General features: G+C 47.2%; 1 protein-coding gene across 1 annotated transcript in view; it reads right to left on the bottom strand.

The window, feature by feature from the left end:
* Positions 1–18,332, bottom strand: part of LOC129823975 (presequence protease, mitochondrial-like) — a 28,219-nt gene extending 9,887 nt beyond the window's left edge. The window contains 15 exon segments of the mRNA XM_055883165.1: positions 7,286–7,402; positions 10,118–10,256; positions 10,504–10,638; positions 11,797–11,893; positions 11,979–12,092; positions 12,294–12,422; positions 12,615–12,703; positions 12,993–13,119; positions 13,445–13,605; positions 13,754–13,850; positions 13,938–14,052; positions 14,185–14,336; positions 14,562–14,668; positions 14,841–14,946; positions 18,105–18,332. Of these exon segments, the coding sequence (XP_055739140.1) occupies positions 7,286–7,402; positions 10,118–10,256; positions 10,504–10,638; positions 11,797–11,893; positions 11,979–12,092; positions 12,294–12,422; positions 12,615–12,703; positions 12,993–13,119; positions 13,445–13,605; positions 13,754–13,850; positions 13,938–14,052; positions 14,185–14,336; positions 14,562–14,668; positions 14,841–14,946; positions 18,105–18,151 (1,732 nt within the window). The 5' untranslated portion in view covers positions 18,152–18,332.
* Positions 18,333–20,698: the final 2,366 nt, after the last annotated feature.

The following is a 20,698-nucleotide window of genomic DNA, read 5'->3' as shown; positions in this document are numbered from 1 at the left end:
GAGGACAAGAGGAGATGTAGTGTCGGGGGTACTGGAGGACAAGAGGAGATGTAGTGTCGGGGGTACTGGAGGACAGGAGGAGGTGTAGTGTCGGGGGTACTGAAGGACAGGAGGAGATGTAGTGTCGGGGGTACTGGAGGACATGTAGTGTCGGGGGTACTGGAGGACATGTAGTGTCGGGAGGACAGGAGGACATGTAGTGTCGGGGGTACTGGAGGACTGGAGGAGATGTAGTGTCGGGGGTACTGGAGGAGATGTAGTGTCGGGGGTACTGGAGGACATGTAGTGTCGGGGGTACTGGAGGACATGTAGTGTCGGGGGTACTGGAGGACATGTAGTGTCGGGGGTACTGGAGGACATGTAGTGTCGGGGGTACTGGAGGACATGTAGTGTCGGGGGTACTGGAGGACATGTAGTGTCGGGGGTACTGGAGGACATGTAGTGTCGGGGGTACTGGAGGACATGTAGTGTCGGGGGTACTGGAGGACATGTAGTGTCGGGGGTACTGGAGGACATGTAGTGTCGGGGGTATTGGAGGACATGTAGTGTCGGGGGTATTGGAGGACATGTAGTGTCGGGGGTACTGGAGGACAGGAGGAGATGTAGTGTCGGGGGTACTGGAGGACATGTAGTGTCGGGGGTACTGGAGGACAGGAGGAGATTTAGTGTCGGGGGTACTGGAGGACATGTAGTGTCGGGGGTACTGGAGGAGATGTAGTGTCGGGGGTACTGGGGTACTGGAGGAGATGTAGTGTCGGGGGTACTGGAGGACAGGAGGAGATGTAGTGTCGGGGGTACTGGAGGACAGGAGGAGATGTAGTGTCGGGGGTACTGGAGGACTGGAGGAGATGTAGTGTCGGGGGTACTGGAGGACAGGAGGAGATGTAGTGTCGGGGGTACTGGAGGACAGGAGGAGATGTAGTGTCGGGGGTACTGGAGGACAGGAGGAGATGTAGTGTCGGGGGTACTGAAGGACAGGAGGAGATGTAGTGTCGGGGGTACTGAAGGACAGGAGGAGATGTAGTGTCGGGGGTACTGGAGGACAGGAGGAGATGTAGTGTCGGGGGTACTGGAGGACAGGAGGAGATGTAGTGTCGGGGGTACTGGAGGACAGGAGGAGATGTAGTGTCGGGGGTACTGGAGGACAGGAGGAGGTGTAGTGTCGGGGGTACTGGAGGACATGTAGTGTCGGGGGTACTGGAGGACATGTAGTGTCGGGAGGACAGGAGGACATGTAGTGTCGGGGGTACTGGAGGACATGTAGTGTCGGGGGTATTGGAGGACATGTAGTGTCGGGGGTACTGGAGGACAGGAGGAGATGTAGTGTCGGGGGTACTGGAGGACATGTAGTGTCGGGGGTACTGGAGGACAGGAGGAGATTTAGTGTCGGGGGTACTGGAGGACATGTAGTGTCGGGGGTACTGGAGGAGATGTAGTGTCGGGGGTACTGGGGTACTGGAGGAGATGTAGTGTCGGGGGTACTGGAGGACAGGAGGAGATGTAGTGTCGGGGGTACTGGAGGACAGGAGGAGATGTAGTGTCGGGGGTACTGGAGGACTGGAGGAGATGTAGTGTCGGGGGTACTGGAGGACAGGAGGAGATGTAGTGTCGGGGGTACTGGAGGACAGGAGGAGATGTAGTGTCGGGGGTACTGGAGGACAGGAGGAGATGTAGTGTCGGGGGTACTGAAGGACAGGAGGAGATGTAGTGTCGGGGGTACTGAAGGACAGGAGGAGATGTAGTGTCGGGGGTACTGGAGGACAGGAGGAGATGTAGTGTCGGGGGTACTGGAGGACAGGAGGAGATGTAGTGTCGGGGGTACTGGAGGACAGGAGGAGATGTAGTGTCGGGGGTACTGGAGGACAAGAGGAGATGTAGTGTCGGGGGTACTGGAGGACAGGAGGAGGTGTAGTGTCGGGGGTACTGGAGGACATGTAGTGTCGGGGGTACTGGAGGACATGTAGTGTCGGGAGGACAGGAGGACATGTAGTGTCGGGGGTACTGGAGGACAGGAGGAGATGTAGTGTCGGGGGTACTGGAGGACATGTAGTGTCGGGGGTACTGGAGGACATGTAGTGTCGGGGGTACTGGAGGACATGTAGTGTCGGGGGTACTGGAGGACATGTAGTGTCGGGGGTACTGGAGGACATGTAGTGTCGGGGGTACTGGAGGACATGTAGTGTCGGGGGTACTGGAGGACATGTAGTGTCGGGGGTACTGGAGGACATGTAGTGTCGGGGGTACTGGAGGACATGTAGTGTCGGGGGTACTGGAGGACATGTAGTGTCGGGGGTACTGGAGGACATGTAGTGTCGGGGGTATTGGAGGACATGTAGTGTCGGGGGTACTGGAGGACAGGAGGAGATGTAGTGTCGGGGGTACTGGAGGACATGTAGTGTCGGGGGTACTGGAGGACAGGAGGAGATTTAGTGTCGGGGGTACTGGAGGACATGTAGTGTCGGGGGTACTGGAGGAGATGTAGTGTCGGGGGTACTGGGGTACTGGAGGAGATGTAGTGTCGGGGGTACTGGAGGACTGGAGGAGATGTAGTGTCGGGGGTACTGGAGGACAGGAGGAGATGTAGTGTCGGGGGTACTGGATGACATGTAGCGTCGGGGGTACTGGAGGACATGTAGCGTCGGGGGTACTGGAGGAGATGTAGCGTCGGGGGTACTGAAGGACAGGAGGAGATGTAGCGTCGGGGGTACTGAAGGACAGGAGGAGATGTAGTGTCGGGGGTACTGGAGGACATGTAGTGTCGGGGGTACTGAAGGACAGGAGGAAATGTAGTGTCGGGGGTACTGGAGGACAGGAGGAGATGTAGTGTCGGGGGTACTGGAGGACTGGAGGAGATGTAGTGTCGGGGGTACTGGAGGACTGGAGGAGATGTAGTGTCGGGGGTACTGGAGGACAGGAGGAGATGTAGTGTCGGGGGTACTGGAGGACAGGAGGACATGTAGTGTCGGGGGTACTGGAGGACAAGAGGAGATGTAGTGTCGGTGGTACTGGAGGACAAGAGGAGATGTAGTGTCGGGGGTACTGGAGGACAAGAGGAAATGTAGTGTCGGGGGTACTGGAGGACAGGAGGAGATGTAGTGTCGGGGGTACTGGAGGACAGGAGGTGATGTAGTGTCGGGGGTACTGAAGGACAGGAGGAGATGTAGTGTCGGGGGTACTGGAGGACAGGAGGAGATGTAGTGTCGGGGGTACTGAAGGACAGGAGGAGATGTAGTGTCGGGGGTACTGGAGGACAGGAGGAGATGTAGTGTCGGGGGTACTGGAGGACAGGAGGAGATGTAGTGTCGGGGGTACTGGAGGACAGGAGGAGATGTAGTGTCGGGGGTACTGGAGGACAGGAGGAGATGTAGTGTCGGGGGTACTGGAGGACAGGAGGAGATGTAGTGTCGGGGGTACAGGAGGACATGTAGTGTCGGGGGTACTGGAGGACTGGAGGAGATGTAGTGTCGGGGGTACTGGAGGACATGTAGTGTCGGGGGTACTGGAGGACATGTAGTGTCGGGGGTACAGGAGGACATGTAGTGTCGGGGGTACAGGAGGACATGTAGTGTCGGGGGTACAGGAGGACATGTAGTGTCGGGGGTACTGGAGGACTGGAGGAGATGTAGTGTCGGGGGTACTGGAGGACATGTAGTGTCGGGGGTACTGGAGGACAGGAGGAGATGTAGTGTCGGGGGTACTGGAGGACATGTAGTGTCGGGGGTACTGAAGGACAGGAGGAAATGTAGTGTCGGGGGTACTGGAGGACAGGAGGAGATGTAGTGTCGGGGGTACTGGAGGACTGGAGGAGATGTAGTGTCGGGGGTACTGGAGGACTGGAGGAGATGTAGTGTCGGGGGTACTGGAGGACAGGAGGAGATGTAGTGTCGGGGGTACTGGAGGACAGGAGGACATGTAGTGTCGGGGGTACTGGAGGACAAGAGGAGATGTAGTGTCGGTGGTACTGGAGGACAAGAGGAGATGTAGTGTCGGGGGTACTGGAGGACAAGAGGAGATGTAGTGTCGGTGGTACTGGAGGACAAGAGGAGATGTAGTGTCGGGGGTACTGGAGGACAGGAGGAGATGTAGTGTCGGGGGTACTGGAGGACAGGAGGAGATGTAGTGTCGGGGGTACTGAAGGACAGGAGGAGATGTAGTGTCGGGGGTACTGGAGGACAGGAGGAGATGTAGTGTCGGGGGTACTGAAGGACAGGAGGAGATGTAGTGTCGGGGGTACTGGAGGACAGGAGGAGATGTAGTGTCGGGGGTACTGGAGGACAGGAGGAGATGTAGTGTCGGGGGTACTGGAGGACAGGAGGAGATGTAGTGTCGGGGGTACTGGAGGACAGGAGGAGATGTAGTGTCGGGGGTACTGGAGGACAGGAGGAGATGTAGTGTCGGGGGTACAGGAGGACATGTAGTGTCGGGGGTACTGGAGGACTGGAGGAGATGTAGTGTCGGGGGTACTGGAGGACATGTAGTGTCGGGGGTACTGGAGGACATGTAGTGTCGGGGGTACAGGAGGACATGTAGTGTCGGGGGTACAGGAGGACATGTAGTGTCGGGGGTACAGGAGGACATGTAGTGTCGGGGGTACAGGAGGACATGTAGTGTCGGGGGTACTGGAGGACATGTAGTGTCGGGGGTACTGGAGGACATGTAGTGTCGGGGGTACTGGAGGACATGTAGTGTCGGGGGTACTGGAGGACATGTAGTGTCGGGGGTACTGGAGGACATGTAGTGTCGGGGGTACTGGAGGACATGTAGTGTCGGGGGTACTGGAGGACATGTAGTGTCGGGGGTACTGGAGGACATGTAGTGTCGGGGGTACTGGAGGACATGTAGTGTCGGGGGTATTGGAGGACATGTAGTGTCGGGGGTACTGGAGGACAGGAGGAGATGTAGTGTCGGGGGTACTGGAGGACATGTAGTGTCGGGGGTACTGGAGGACAGGAGGAGATTTAGTGTCGGGGGTACTGGAGGACATGTAGTATCGGGGGTACTGGAGGAGATGTAGTGTCGGGTGTACTGGGGTACTGGAGGAGATGTAGTGTCGGGTGTACTGGGGTACTGGAGGAGATGTAGTGTCGGGGGTACTGGAGGACAGGAGGAGATGTAGTGTCGGGGGTACTGGAGGACATGTAGCGTCGGGGGTACTGGAGGACATGTAGCGTCGGGGGTACTGGAGGAGATGTAGCGTCGGGGGTACTGAAGGACAGGAGGAGATGTAGCGTCGGGGGTACTGAAGGACAGGAGGAGATGTAGTGTCGGGGGTACTGGAGGACATGTAGTGTCGGGGGTACTGAAGGACAGGAGGAAATGTAGTGTCGGGGGTACTGGAGGACAGGAGGAGATGTAGTGTCGGGGGTACTGGAGGACTGGAGGAGATGTAGTGTCGGGGGTACTGGAGGACTGGAGGAGATGTAGTGTCGGGGGTACTGGAGGACAGGAGGAGATGTAGTGTCGGGGGTACTGGAGGACAGGAGGACATGTAGTGTCGGGGGTACTGGAGGACAAGAGGAGATGTAGTGTCGGTGGTACTGGAGTACAAGAGGAGATGTAGTGTCGGGGGTACTGGAGGACAAGAGGAGATGTAGTGTCGGTGGTACTGGAGGACAAGAGGAGATGTAGTGTCGGGGGTACTGGAGGACAGGAGGAGATGTAGTGTCGGGGGTACTGGAGGACAGGAGGTGATGTAGTGTCGGGGGTACTGAAGGACAGGAGGAGATGTAGTGTCGGGGGTACTGGAGGACAGGAGGAGATGTAGTGTCGGGGGTACTGAAGGACAGGAGGAGATGTAGTGTCGGGGGTACTGGAGGACAGGAGGAGATGTAGTGTCGGGGGTACTGGAGGACAGGAGGAGATGTAGTGTCGGGGGTACTGGAGAACAGGAGGAGATGTAGTGTCGGGGGTACTGGAGGACAGGAGGAGATGTAGTGTCGGGGGTACTGGAGGACAGGAGGAGATGTAGTGTCGGGGGTACTGAAGGACAGGAGGAGATGTAGTGTCGGGGGTACTGGAGGACAGGAGGAGATGTAGTGTCGGGGGTACTGGAGGACAGGAGGAGATGTAGTGTCGGGGGTACTGGAGGACAGGAGGAGATGTAGTGTCGGGGGTACTGGAGGACAAGAGGAGATGTAGTGTCGGGGGTACTGGAGGACAAGAGGAGATGTAGTGTCGGGGGTACTGAAGGACAGGAGGAGGTGTAGTGTCGGGGGTACTGAAGGACAGGAGGAGATGTAGTGTCGGGGGTACTGGAGGACATGTAGTGTCGGGGGTACTGGAGGACATGTAGTGTCGGGGGTACAGGAGGACATGTAGTGTCGGGGGTACAGGAGGACATGTAGTGTCGGGGGTACAGGAGGACATGTAGTGTCGGGGGTACTGGAGGACTGGAGGAGATGTAGTGTCGGGGGTACTGAAGGACAGGAGGACATGTAGTGTCGGGGGTACTGGAGGACATGTAGTGTCGGGGGTACTGGAGGACAGGAGGAGATGTAGTGTCGGGGGTACTGGAGGACAGGAGGAGATGTAGTGTCGGGGGTACTGGAGGACAGGAGGAGATGTAGTGTCGGGGGTACTGGAGGACAGGAGGAGATGTAGTGTCGGGGGTACTGGAGGACAGGAGGAGATGTAGTGTCGGGGGTACTGGAGGACAGGAGGAGATGTAGTGTCGGGGGTACTGGAGGACAAGAGGAGATGTAGTGTCGGTGGTACTGGAGGACAAGAGGAGATGTAGTGTCGGGGGTACTGAAGGACAGGAGGAGGTGTAGTGTCGGGGGTACTGAAGGACAGGAGGAGATGTAGTGTCGGGGGTACTGGAGGACATGTAGTGTCGGGGGTACTGGAGGACATGTAGTGTCGGGGGTACTGGAGGACAGGAGGACATGTAGTGTCGGGGGTACAGGAGGACATGTAGTGTCGGGGGTACTGGAGGACAGGAGGAGATGTAGTGTCGGGGGTACTGGAGGACAGGAGGAGATGTAGTGTCGGGGGTACTGGAGGACAGGAGGAGATGTAGTGTCGGGGGTACTGAAGGACAGGAGGAGATGTAGTGTCGGGGGTACTGAAGGACAGGAGGAGATGTAGTGTCGGGGGTACTGAAGGACAGGAGGAGATGTAGTGTCGGGGGTACTGAAGGACAGGAGGAGATGTAGTGTCGGGGGTACTGGAGGACAGGAGATGTAGTGTTGGGGGGACTGGAGATGGGAAACACTATTAGAGTGTAATCTCGGAGCCTAGAGTAACTAGAGTGTAGCGTCAGCGTGTACTACAGGTAGTACTGTACCTGCAGTGCCCATCTCTACAGGTGTGACTGCTATCGTTGGCTCAATGTCAGACACATTCAGGGCAGGGAGACATGAGGCATCCTGGATCTTGCTCTGAACCGATAGCAGCTCAAGACCTGAATAGAAAGTCATAAATTAGTGCAAGAATACTGAAAAACGTTATGATCATGAACGGTTTATAAAGTTTTCATAATGAAGTGAATGAGTATTCTTCATTCTCCTTAAAAGACGGGTGGGTTGTTTAGCAACAAAACCAATGAGTGCCCAACTTTGGGGCAAGACAAGGACTATTGAAAAAGTGAATTATATTTAGTCTCGAAATGTGTATTGAAAACATAAATACATTTGCACAATGAGCACTTGGTGTCCCTCAAATACATCGTTACAGATATTGGTTAGCTAGCTAGCACATTTTAGCCCTAGATATGACATCAGTCAAAACACCTCAAAACAAGACCTACACTATATATACAAAAGTATGTGGACACCCCTTCAAATTAGTGCATTCAGCAATTTCAGCCACACCCGTTGCTGACAGGTGTATAAAATCGAGCACACAGCCATGAAATCTCCATAGACAAACATTGGCAGTAAAACGGCCTTAATGAAGAGGTCAGTGACTTACAATGTGGCACCGTCATAGGATGCCACCTTTCCAAAAAGTCAGTTTGTAAAATTTAGTAAAATGCTAGAGCTGTCCCGGTCAACTGTAAGAGCTGTTATTGTGAAATGGAAACGTCTAGGGGCAACAACGACTCAGCCGCGAAGTGGTAGGCCACACATGCTCACAGAATGGGAAAACGTGTAGCGCGTAAAAATCATCTGTCCTCAGTTGCAACACTCACTACCGAGTTCCAAACTGCCTCTGGAAGCAACGTCAGCACAAGAACTGTTCGTCGGGCAGCCGCACACAAGACTAAGATCAACATGCGCAATGCCAAGCGTCGGCTGGAGTGGTGTAAAGCTCGCCGCCATTGGACTCTGGGGCAGTGGAAACGCGTTTTCTGGAGTGATGAATCATACTTCACCATCAGGCAGTCCGACAGATTAATCTGGGTTTGGTGGATGCCAGAAGAACGCTACCTGCCCGAATAAATAGTGGCAACTGTAACGCTTCGTGGTGGAGGAATAATGGCCGGGGGCTGTTTTTCATGGTTCGGCCTAGGCCCCTTAATTCCAGTGAAGGGAAATGTTAATGCTGCAGCATACAATGACATTCTAGACAATTCTGTGCTTCCAACTTCGTGGCAACAGTTTGGAGAAGGCCCTTTCCTGTTTCAACATGACAATGCCCCTGTGCACAAAGCGAGGTCCATACAGAAATGGTTTGTTGAGATCGGTGTGGAAGAACTTGACTGGCCTGCACAGAGCCCTGACCAAGTTCCAATTGTAATTTTCCTAAGTCCCTCTTTGTGGCACCTGACCACATGACTGAACCGTAGTCAACAAAACAAAGGAGATGATTGTGGACTTCAGAAAACAGCAGAGGGAGCACCCCCCATCCACGGGACAGTAGTGGAGAAGGTGGAACGTTTTAAGTTTCTCGGCGTACACATCACGGACAAACTGAAATGGTCCACCCACACAGACAGCGTGTTGAAGAGGTGCTGTTGCACCTTCTTCAACACGCTGTCTGTGTGGGTGGACCATTTCAGTTCAACCTCAGGAGGCTGAAGAAATGTGGCTTGTCACCTAAAACCCTCACAAACTTTTACAGATGCACAATTGAGAGCATCCTGTTGGGCTGTATCACCGCCTGGTACGGCAACTACACCGCCCACACCGCAAGGCCCTCCAGTGGTGCGGTCTGCACAACGCATCATCGGGGGCAAACTACCTGCCCTCCAGGACACCTACAGCATCCGCTATCACAGGAAGGATCATCAAGGAAAACAACCACCTGAGCTACTGCCTGTTCACACCCGCTAACATCCAGAAGGCGAGGTCAGTACAGGTGCATCAAAGCTGGGACCGAGAGACTGAATAACAGCTTCTATCTCAAGGCTATCAGGCTGTTAAAACAGTCATCACTAACACAGAGAGGCTGCTGCCTACATAGACTTGAAATCATTGGCCACTTTAATTAATGGATCAGTAGTCACTTTAATAATGCTACTTTAATAATGTTTATATATCTTGCATCACTCATCTCATATGTATATACTGTATTTTATACCATCTATTGCATCTTGCCTATGCCGCTCTGTAAATTGCTCATCCATATATTTATATGTATATATTCTTATTCCATTCCTTTACTTAGACTTGTGTGTATTAGGGAGTTGTGTGGAATAGTTAGACTACATGTTAGATATTACTGCACTGTCGGAACTAGAAGCACAAGCACTTCGCTGCACTCGCAGTAACATCTGCTAAGCATGTGTATGTGACCAATACAATTTGATTTGATCCCCATCGAACACCTTCGGGATGAATTGGAACGCTGACTGCAAAACCAGGCCTAATTGCCCAACATCAGTGTCTGACCTCACTAATGCTCGTGGCTGAATGGAAGCAAGTCCCCGTATCAATGTTCCAACATCTAGTGGAAAAGTGGAGGCTGTTATAGCAGCAAAGGGGGACCAACTCCATATTAATGCCCATGATTTTGGAATGAGATGTTCGACAAGCAGCTGTCCACATACTTTTTGGTCATGTAGTGTAGTACCAAGAACAAGATACAACTAGCTGAAACAAGCCACATGACAGCTTCTTGTCATTGTTGCTAGCTATCTGACCGTTCAGATTCATAACACACAACCTTCTGCCCCATCGATGAGAATGCATCTTTTTCGTGATGTTGTCAGGCAACCCGTTGGCGTATAACTTACCTTTCTCATAGATGTCTTTCTTGTCACTCTCAGACAAAGCCTGTACCTTCTTCTGGAGTTTCTCCTCCTCTGCTTTGACCTGTTTCTCCAGGTACGCCTCATCAGGACTCATAGACAGAGTCAGCCTGTGAGTGTTGTCCTGCATGGGCACAAACAAGATGCTAATGTGACATGACATTACCATGACATGACCAGTAACACTGAAACAGTCTGAAGTCATTTTCTTCTTTCAACAACCCCCTGGTCTATGACCCCTGCATTATGACATCAACTTTCTTGATTAGACTGCTTTATCCCATTACAACTTACTGTTACATAGGCTATTCAGATGCTATGTATACTGAAAGAAACTCAACTCAACTTATTTCTCCTGTCTGGTCTCTCACCTTGAAGTAGTGTAGGACTTTCTCCTGGAGGAAGCGAGGGTTGTCCTTCAGGGCTTGTCTGAACTGGGCCACACTGTCGCTGATCTTCAGCAGCTGGACCGGGTCTCCATCATGGTTCCAACAGGAAGCTATGTACTGTTAGCAGAAAGACAACAGACAGGGTAAAATGTCATACTAATTTAATGAGCAGCACCTAGGTATGTGTGTGTGTCCATTGTAGTTCCAGCAGGAAGCTACTGTATGTTCTGCAGAGACAAGTATAAAGCATGAGTTGACGACACGCACCAAAAATATACTGAACAAAAATACAACAATTTTACTTAGTTGTCAATTGAAATAAATTCCTTAGATCCTAATCTATGGATATCACATGACTGGGCAGGGCTGCAGCCCACCCACTGGGGAGCCCAGCCAATTAGAATTTGTTTTCCCCCGCAAAAGGGCTTTATTACAGACTGAAATACTCATCAGTTTCATCAGCTGTCCAGGTAGCTGGTCTCAGACAATCCGCAGGTGAAGAAGCAAGATGTGAAGGTCCTGGGGTGGAGTGGTTACATGTGGTCTGTGGTTGTGAGGCCGGTTGGATATACTGCCATACTGAGAAATGGACATTCAATTCTCTGGCAACAGCTCTGGTGGACACTCCTGCAGTCAGCATGCCAATTGCACACTCCCTCAAAACTTGAGACATCTGTGGCATTGTGTTTTGTGACAAAACTGCACATTTTAGAGTGGCCTTTTATTGTCCCCAGCACAAGTTACACCTGTGTAATGATCATGCTGTTTAATCAGCTTCTTGATATGCATACCTGTCAGGTGGATGGCTTATCTTGGCAAAGGGGAAATGCTCTCTAACAGGGATGTAAACTAATTTGTACACAACATTTTAGAGAAATAAGCTTTTTGTGCATTTGGAACATTTCTAGGATCTTTTATTTCAACACATGAAACATCTGACCAACACTTTACATGTTGAGTTTATATTTTTGTTCAGTATAGTTAGAGAGGTGCTGACTAATGGAATAGTAAACTTACCAGAGGGTTAATATGGTCATACTGTATACAGGAGATGCTGCTCCCAGGACAATCACTATGGTATTCTTAAGTCTGTCTTCATATACAATTCAATTCCCTTCACATTTCACCTCTGTTTAGAGTGTGTGTGTGTGTGTGTGTGTGTGTGTGTGTGTGTGTGTGTGTGTGTGTGTGTGTGTGTGTGTGTATAGAAAACAAAATGTTCATGGTTAAAACATCACAGTGGAGACACCAGACAAACTGTGGCCTTGTACTCACTGAAGCCAGTGACAACCCGAAGCTGGTAGACTGATGTTTCATCTGGATTTCAATCTTATGAAGCAGGGCCTCTATCCTCTCCTCCTCAAATCCATAACTGCATCGTTAGGAGAGAAGTACAGTTAGATTACATTATTGTGATGATAGTGTTACTGTACATAACACATCAGCAGTATACTTACGCAATGATCTCATCAATGGTTTGGACAATGATTTGCTTGACTTTCTCAGTGTCTTCTTCAGCCATTCCTTGCAAGCCTATGCTGAATGATGCCTCTTTGGTGCTCCCATCATATCTGGAAAATAACAGATACTGGTAAATAAAGCATTTTACTGTTCAGTATATATCAACATTTCAAAGAGCTATGCCAATGTGTACCTCACAAGTTCTTTAACTTCATTGAGATAAAGTGCCTGTATTCTGGGACTATGTCTTTTTAAAGTGTTTTATCAATGTTCATTTGCTTCTAAATCCGTCTCCAAAGAGGTTAACCCACCCTACGACAGAGGAGAAGTCTGTTCCTATCTTGGGTTCTATGAGGGTCTTGTAGAAGGGAGAGTTGGGTCCAGAGATCATCAGAGAGGACAGCAGGCTCAGGGTGAAGCCCTCAAATGTGTCTGTGATACTGCAGAGAGAAGGACACCTGAATGAGACCACTACTGCATCGCTTACTGATTTTAAATGACCAAAATGCATATGTAAATCATGAATGCAACAATTGAGGTTAAAGTCACTTTAAAACAAATCAATGTATACTATCCCAGAAATAATTTTAGAGAAAAAACTAATAGTGTTGCAGTAGCTCAGTATTACGTACTCTCCTAGCAGGTAGCTCATACACAGCGTGTTCTGTTTGGCTGCATCAGGAGCCATAGCATCGGGACTGCAGGTCACATGGTCCTCTCTCTGTGGAAAAGTCCATTACAATTAGAAACACTTCTGTCCACACAAATGTGGAAATGTCTTTGTTGTCACACATAAAAAAACGGACATTAAAACATCAAACAGGACCTTATCAAGATCATTCAAATAAGCATTACGGTGAAATGAATTCAAACTTCCAAACCATAGACCTTGCCAAAGTTGCTCAAGTGGAGTGCATAGATTTGTAATATCTGGGAGCTGATGATGAATAAACTAATATCTGACAGCAGGTACTGAAAGAACTACAGTGATACTGAATAGGCAGACGCACAGGCCTGTCCCAGTGGGGTTGGTTAGGGACAGCAGTGTCAGGCTCAGTGCGCTCAAACTTGGACAGAGCCTCCTCCTGGATCTGTTTCAAGTGCTGCTCTAAGGGCAGATCCCCGTAGGTGAAGAACCTGAGGAGCAGAAAAGGGGAAACCATGTTACTGCCAAAGCCCAACAGAGTTGTGTGACAAGACACAATGCTACTGTACCGAGTATATAATATTGGGGTGTGTGACAGTGTGTTGTGCCGTGCATTGCTAAGTGGTAATGTGTGACAGTGTACTGTACAGGTCATGGTGTATCACAATGAGCAGTAGCTAGTGTTGAAGCATGGTGGTGGTGGTGTATTGTGCATGTCACAGTATACTGTACAGGTCATGGTGTATCACAATGAGTAGTAGCTAGTGTTGAAGCATGGTGGTGGTGGTGTATTGTGCATGTCACAGTGTACTGTACCTTGCATTGCTGGGGTGGTAGTGTGTAGCGTGGAAGTGCTTCAGTTGTTCCCAGGAGAGGTCAGGGATGGCCAGGGGTTCCCCTCCAGACACCACACCATATGTGTGGTCAGGATAGAGCTTGTTCTGCAGGTGCTGGGAATATACCCTCTCGTTGTCTGACTGAAATCACAGAGAGGAAATGTGAGATTCCAATGTGACTTCTATTTGTCCATCTCCTGACCAAATTATTCTGTAATTCTCACAAATTAATCACAATAAATCTAAATAACAAATCTCTAAATAAATAGTTTGGAACGAAGTAACTCACAAAAGCTCCCTTCATTTCATTGAAGACAACTCCTTTGAAGACCAGCGGGGAAGTAGGATCTGTAGGGTCTTCATTCTCCAGTCTCCATCCCTCCTGCCTTTAACAAAACACAAGGATATGAATGCAGACTTCTGATGTCACTGATTTTGATTAAAGAGGCAGCTATTTAAAACACCACACTTACCAAAAATCAAGTTCTCGTAGACAAGGGAAAAACACTGCATCCAGATACACGGAGAGGAGATTCTGGAAGTCTTTCCCGTTTTGTGTGGAGAATGGATACATAGTGAAATCACTAGCTGTGGAGAAAAAAAACAATGACATTTCAGACACCATGCGTGCGCGCACACACACACACACACACACACACACACACACACACACACACACACACACACACACACACACACACACACACACACACACAGTACCTGTGAATGCATTCATGAAGGTGGAGAGGGATCTGTTGAGCATCTTGAAAAAGGGGTCTCTGCAGGGGTACTTCTCTGAGCCACACAACACTGTGTGTTCCAGGATGTGTGGGACCCCTGTGTTGTCCATTGGGGTCGTCCTGAGCTGAACACTGCAGAGGTGTTACGACAAGAGATGGAAACACTGTCGTTAGAAATAGCACTGGCTTAGAATAAGTATTTTATTACTAAACTAGAACATTTAATTTGATCTAATCTCTTCAACCAGCCGGCTCTCTATCTCTGTAAGGGAAGCAATTGAGTCTGGGGACGAGGTTCCATTTTAACATACAAACTTAGTCAAATAAAGCATACTTCCGCAAATGTGGGATTATTACCTAAAGAGATTGTTCTTGTCATCTCTAGCTGCGTGTAGATACTGGGCGCCTGTGTTGTCATGGGTCAGTTTGACAGCTGTAAGGAACAGGTCAGGAACAGTAACCACCTGCCAAAACACAGGAAGATAAGATCCCATTTATCCTGATTTTATGCTAAACCTTGACTAGAAGTGTATGTGAATTTATCAGATCAGGATTTTACTCTTGTTGTGGGTCTGTGTTTTCCAATCCTATTGACCCAAAGGGATTCACATTTTAGTTTTTGGCCTGGCATTTTACCTCCTTAACTGTGAAGCCATGGATCTTCTGTCCTGCCTGGTACTGCAATGCCCTCTCTGTTGCTGAGGTGCTCCTGAACCTCCATGAAGGATTCTGCCCCTGGAAACTGGATTTGCCAAGAGAGAGATCATTGCTGGCTTGCATCAGATGATACCATTTGAAAGGAAACACTTTGAAGTTTGTGGAAATGTTAAATTCATGTAGGAGAATAAAACACATTCGATCTGGTAAAAGATAAAAACATGTTTTTTTTGTTTTTGTACCTTCATCTTTGAAATGCAAGAAAAAGACCATAAGGTATTATGCCAGCCCAGACGCCATTTAGATGTTGGCCACTAGATGGCAGCAGTGTTTGTGCAAAGTTTTAGACTAATTCAATGAACCATTGCATTTCTGTTCAAACTTTTGTATCAAGACTGCCCAAATGTGCCTAATTGGTTTATTAATACATTTTCAAGTTCATAACTGTGCACTCTCCTCAAACAATAGCATGGTATTATTTCACTGTAATATCTACTGTAAATTGGACAGTGCAGTTAGATTAACAAGAATTTAAGCTTCTGACATTATCAGATATGTCTATGTCCTGGGAAATGTTCTTGTTACTTACAACCTCGTGCTAATCACATTAGCCTACGTTAGCTCAACCATCCCGCAGGGGACCCACCGATCCTGTAGAGGATTTATTAACTATATGATTCCATAGGTGTTATTTCATAGTTTTGATGTCTTCACTATTATTCTACAATGTAGAAAATAGTAAAAATAAAGAAAAACCCTTGAATGAGTGGGTGTGTCCAAACTTTTGACAGGTACTGTAGTTTACAATAAATACATCAAATATAGAATTTTTTTCAAAATTATACCACAATTTAAAGAAATCATAGACTGCTTGGAAATGACTGACAAAAAAATATTCTCTACACAAGCAATATTTACCTAGCTTTTTCTTCAACTTTTGGACATCACATCTGGAACAACTGCCCACTGCAGCCATTTTTCATGGTAACTAAATTAACATGCTCTTGACAAAACTATATTAATGAGGAACTTTCCCTCAGTGGTGGAAATTACACCATTACCAAAGGACAGGTATATTTTGTATAAATAACAATATAAAGGGCATACTCTCAATACATATTGATATAGATTTTATTTAATTGACTCTTTCTCTAGTAGATAACATTAATAATTACACATATAATGTTTTCTCATAGAACAACATAGTAGAAGCTCAAAAGTCTGGGTAAGGGACAAGGGCAAAACAGTAAAATGTAGGTCAAAAAAATGCAACTGAAAAGTAGATAAAATACTTGATAGATGTGTTAAAAAATATGGGGCGATTGTAGTATGAATTTAACATATATTTAAAAAAAGATTTGACCCCGAGGACATAGAAGTGCCCGTAGTTGCAGAATCACCTATATATACAGTTGAAGTCAGAAGTTTACATACACTTAGGTTGGAGTCATTAAAACTCGTTTTTCAACCACGCCACAAAATTCTTGTCAACAAACCATAGTTTTGGCAAGTCAGTTAGGACATGTACTTTGCGCATGACACAACTAATTGTTCCAACAATTGTTTACAGACAGATTATTTCACTTATAATTCACTGTATCACAATTCCAGTGGGTCAGAAGTTTACATACACTAAATTGACTCTGCCTTTAAACAGCTTGGAAAACTCCAGAAAATTATGTCATGGCTTTAGAAGCTTCTGATAGGCTAATTGACATCATTTGAGTCAATTGGAGGTGTACCTGTGGATGTATTTCAAGACCTACCTTCAAACTCAGTGCCTCTTTGCTTGACATCATGGGAAAATCAAAAGAAATCAGCCAAGACCTCAGAAAAAAAAATTGTAGACCTCCACAAGTCTGGTTCATCCTTGGGAGCAATTTCAAAAAGCCTGAAGCTACCACGTTCATCTGTACAAACAATAGTACGCAAGTATGAACACCATGGGACCACGCAGCTGTCATACCGCTCAGGAAGGAGATGCGTTCTGTCTCCTAGAGATAAATATACTTTGGTGCGAAAAAGTGCAAATCAATCCCAGAACAACAGCAAAGGACCTTGTGAAGATGCTGGAGGAAACAGGTACAAAAGTATCTATATCCACAGTAAAACGAGTCCTATATTGACATAACCTGAAAGGCCGCTCAGCAAGGAGAAGCCACTCCTCCAAAACTGCCATTAAAAAGCCAGACTATGGTTTTCAACTGCACATGGGGACAAAGATTGTACTTTTTGGAGAAATGTCCTCTGGTCTGATGAAACAAAAATAGAACCGTTTGGCCATAATGAAAATCATTATGTTTGGAGGAAAAAGGGCGAGGCTTGCAAGCCAAAGAACACCATCCCAACTGTGAAGCACGGGGGTGGCAGCATCATGTGGGGGTGCTTTGCTGCAGGAGGGGCTGGTGCACTTCACAAAATAGATGGCATCATGAGGAAAGAAAATGATGTGGATATATTGAAGCAACATCAAGACAGTCAGGAAGTAAAGCTTGGTCGCAAATTGGTCTTCCAAATTGACAATGACCCCAAGCATACTTCCAAAGTTGTTGCAAAATGGCTTAAGGACAGCAAAGTCAAGGTATTGGAGTGGCCAGCACAAAGCCCTGACCTCAATCCTATAGAACATTTGTGGGCAGAAATGAAAAAGTGTGTGTGAGCAAGGAGGTCTACAAACCTGACTCAGTTCCACCAGCTGTCAGAAGGAATGGGCCAAAATTCACCCAACTTATTATGGGAAGCTTGTGGAAGGCTACACAAAACGTTTGACCCAAGTTAAACAAATTAAAGGCAATGCTACCAATTACTAATTGAATGTATGTAAACTTCTGACCCACTGGGAATGTAACAAAAATAAAAGCTGAAATCAATCATTCTCTCTCCTATTATTCTGACATTTCACTTAAAATAAAGTGGTGATCCTAACTGACCTAAGACAGGACATATTTTACTAGGATTAAATGTCAGGAATTGTGAAAAACTGAGTTTAAATGTATTTGGCTAAGGTGTATGTAAACTTCCGACTTCAACTGTACGTTTTTTCCCCCCACCAGGTTATAGCCTATATCCACATAGAAGGTCCCGTAAAAAAAAAACATCCACCCTATGGAAATCAAATGCCCGTTCAACGGATTTGTTCTGGTGCCGGCCGTGAGATTTACTCATAAAGATCATACGGTTATGTGCAATGTGATGTAACTGAGTCATGATCAAGGGCTAGCTGGCTAGCTAATGTATACTCACCGTAGATTTCGAAGTTTCTGGAGAACTGTTTTACTCTGCCTAAACATTATTTCCTTAATTTAGCGACAATATTTCTAATTGGTATTCATCCATGCACGTGCATATCAGAATACTATACGCTGAACAGCTTTACTATCATAACGTCAGCACGATTTGGTTAGCTGCACATCCATATCCTCTCATGCTGTAAGTAGTTGACACATTGAAATTGAATTGGACATGTTAACGTGGCATCTGCGCAGATTACAGACAAACCAATACATGCAATGGGCCAAGTCACTCACTGTTATAGGTATGAGTGGGTTCATGCTGTTTATAGATCTACACAAGCTGCGGTTTGCTATTTAGAATTAGCGGACTATTCATTTTAGTGTTGTACAATCTAATTTTTTATTGGCTAAACTGGTAATAACACCAAATATGATTGGGTAAACGTGGTATGACGATTATGACACATCGGGAAGTTTTCGAAGGGCAAAACATGGACCAAGATGGCGTCGTTGTGTAGCGGGATTGTTTAATTGTGGAGTTTGTGAGTAATTCTCGCAAATTTGATGACTGTTCTTATTATTTCCCCCGTTTTAATTTGTTGCAACAAAAGGTGATTAAGACGAGTCGCTGGTCGCAGTTTTCATGGGCACAACAGATAATATGCCCGCAACACAGGAACACCTTCCTAAAATGAATTAGATGTTTAGACAAAGATTGTGGATGTATCGTCAAGATACTTTTCTCTCCACCCAAACTATGGGTAGTCGTTTTCCACAAATCCACTCTGCAGAGTTCCTAGATCCCGTTTATTCTTTCTCTGGATTGGTGGATACATCGCAATATTTGTATATATATTTGAATATTCGATGAGAGTTGTTGACGTCAGCCACCTGTTTTCAAGATAGACAGAGGGACTTTGATTACTAGCCTCATTCATAGCCGTCTCAAGACAACTCTGATATAAAGTGTTTTTTTTCTCAAAGTTGTGGAGATGTCACACTCGTAACAACCTAAGCATTACGAAACGTCGATTCAATCAAATAAACCTCACTTAGTAAATAAGACATTATGTTGTTGACCAAATTCGACACTCCAAACAAAAAGTCCTTGCTTGATGGGCTGGAGGGAGTCACATGCAAAGGGTCGTCACCACAGCCACAATGTAATAAACCTCGACTATTTACACAATTTCTCTTCTTAATTTCTGATTTTAGACTTAAGGTTAACCATACTGCTAACCTTATGTCTAACCTTAAATTAAGACAAAAAAGTAACATTTTATTTTCATTACATTTGATGATATAGCCAATTGTGACGTTGTGTATGTGGAAACTCAATGCACAGGGTAGAGATGTAATTGCAGGGTACAGTGACATTCTTGAGCTCCAACAGTGCAGGTTAAAAAGAGAAGTGAATTAAATAATAATACATATTTACAACTGTAACAATTTTGAAATTACCCTTGTTGGGTGAGGGCGGGGGGCTAGTCTTGGCTATTCGTGGCTATTCAGCAGCCTGATGGTCTGGGTGTAGAAGCTATTGGCCAGTCTGACAGTTTTTGCCATGATACTCCTATACTGCCTGTGTCTGAGTGATGAAATCAGGAAGCACAGGCCATGGCTCGGGTGGCTGAGGTAGCTAGATAAACAGTCTTCTTTTCCCATTTCTCAGTCTGGCTGTAAATTGCTCTTTCTACCAGCAGATGAAGGCAGAGGGTCATGTCTGTCAGTTCGTGTGATTCTGCAATGTAGCAATTTCGGTCCATTTCTGTATTATGAAGTACGCAGAACATGTTACTTTGTAGCCCATGCTCAATTGTTGCTTTACTGTTTACAATATCTCTGCAGTATGTAATGTTGAAGTGTGTGTCTTTATGCAAATGAAGGTCACAAACTAGGCTATTTGCTCATACACTACAAATATTTCAGTTTATTTCTTGGAGAAAATAAAGTACTCTTCATCACACCCCCTAATGATATAATACCCTACTGTATTCACTAAGTCTGAATGTAATGCATGGACATGATGGACATGATGGACATGATGGATGCACTCAGGGTTATTCAGAATAACTTCAGTTTCCATTGACAGCAAACTGAAGTTATTCCACCATCAGCATGAGGAGACCTTGAGCTGGTGGCATGGAGCCACTGCCAGGAGCCGAGTGGACCCCTGTTAGTAGTATACCTTATCATACAAGGAACTCTGACACACAAGACATCTACTACACATGAGCTATCCCATTGAAATACCACAGTATCAGTACAACAGAGGTTGTTGTATGTAGAGGAATCAGATTGTATATTTTGAATCTTGACAAATTAAGCTAAACTTGTTCAGAAAAGTGGGCCTTTAAAGATTATGTAGAAGCAGGGGCGCAACTTTCACTGGGGATGGGGGGGACATGTCCCCCCACATTCTGAAATAGCATTTTACCCCTTCCAGTTTTATCATTGGAATGTCATGGAATGTGAATGAGGCAACGGTGTGCTTTAGGACCATGTGGACGCCTCCGAGCGGTCGGGGAGGCTGTTTGGAGTGTTTTGGATAAAAATAAATTAATAGTTATGTACCCCCCCCCCCCCCATTTCTAAACCAAAGTT

This window comes from Salvelinus fontinalis, chromosome 26 (genome assembly GCF_029448725.1).
Source record: "Salvelinus fontinalis isolate EN_2023a chromosome 26, ASM2944872v1, whole genome shotgun sequence".
NCBI classification, from domain to species: Eukaryota; Metazoa; Chordata; class Actinopteri; order Salmoniformes; family Salmonidae; genus Salvelinus; species Salvelinus fontinalis.
This window is presented reverse-complemented; position numbering and strand designations above follow the sequence as displayed.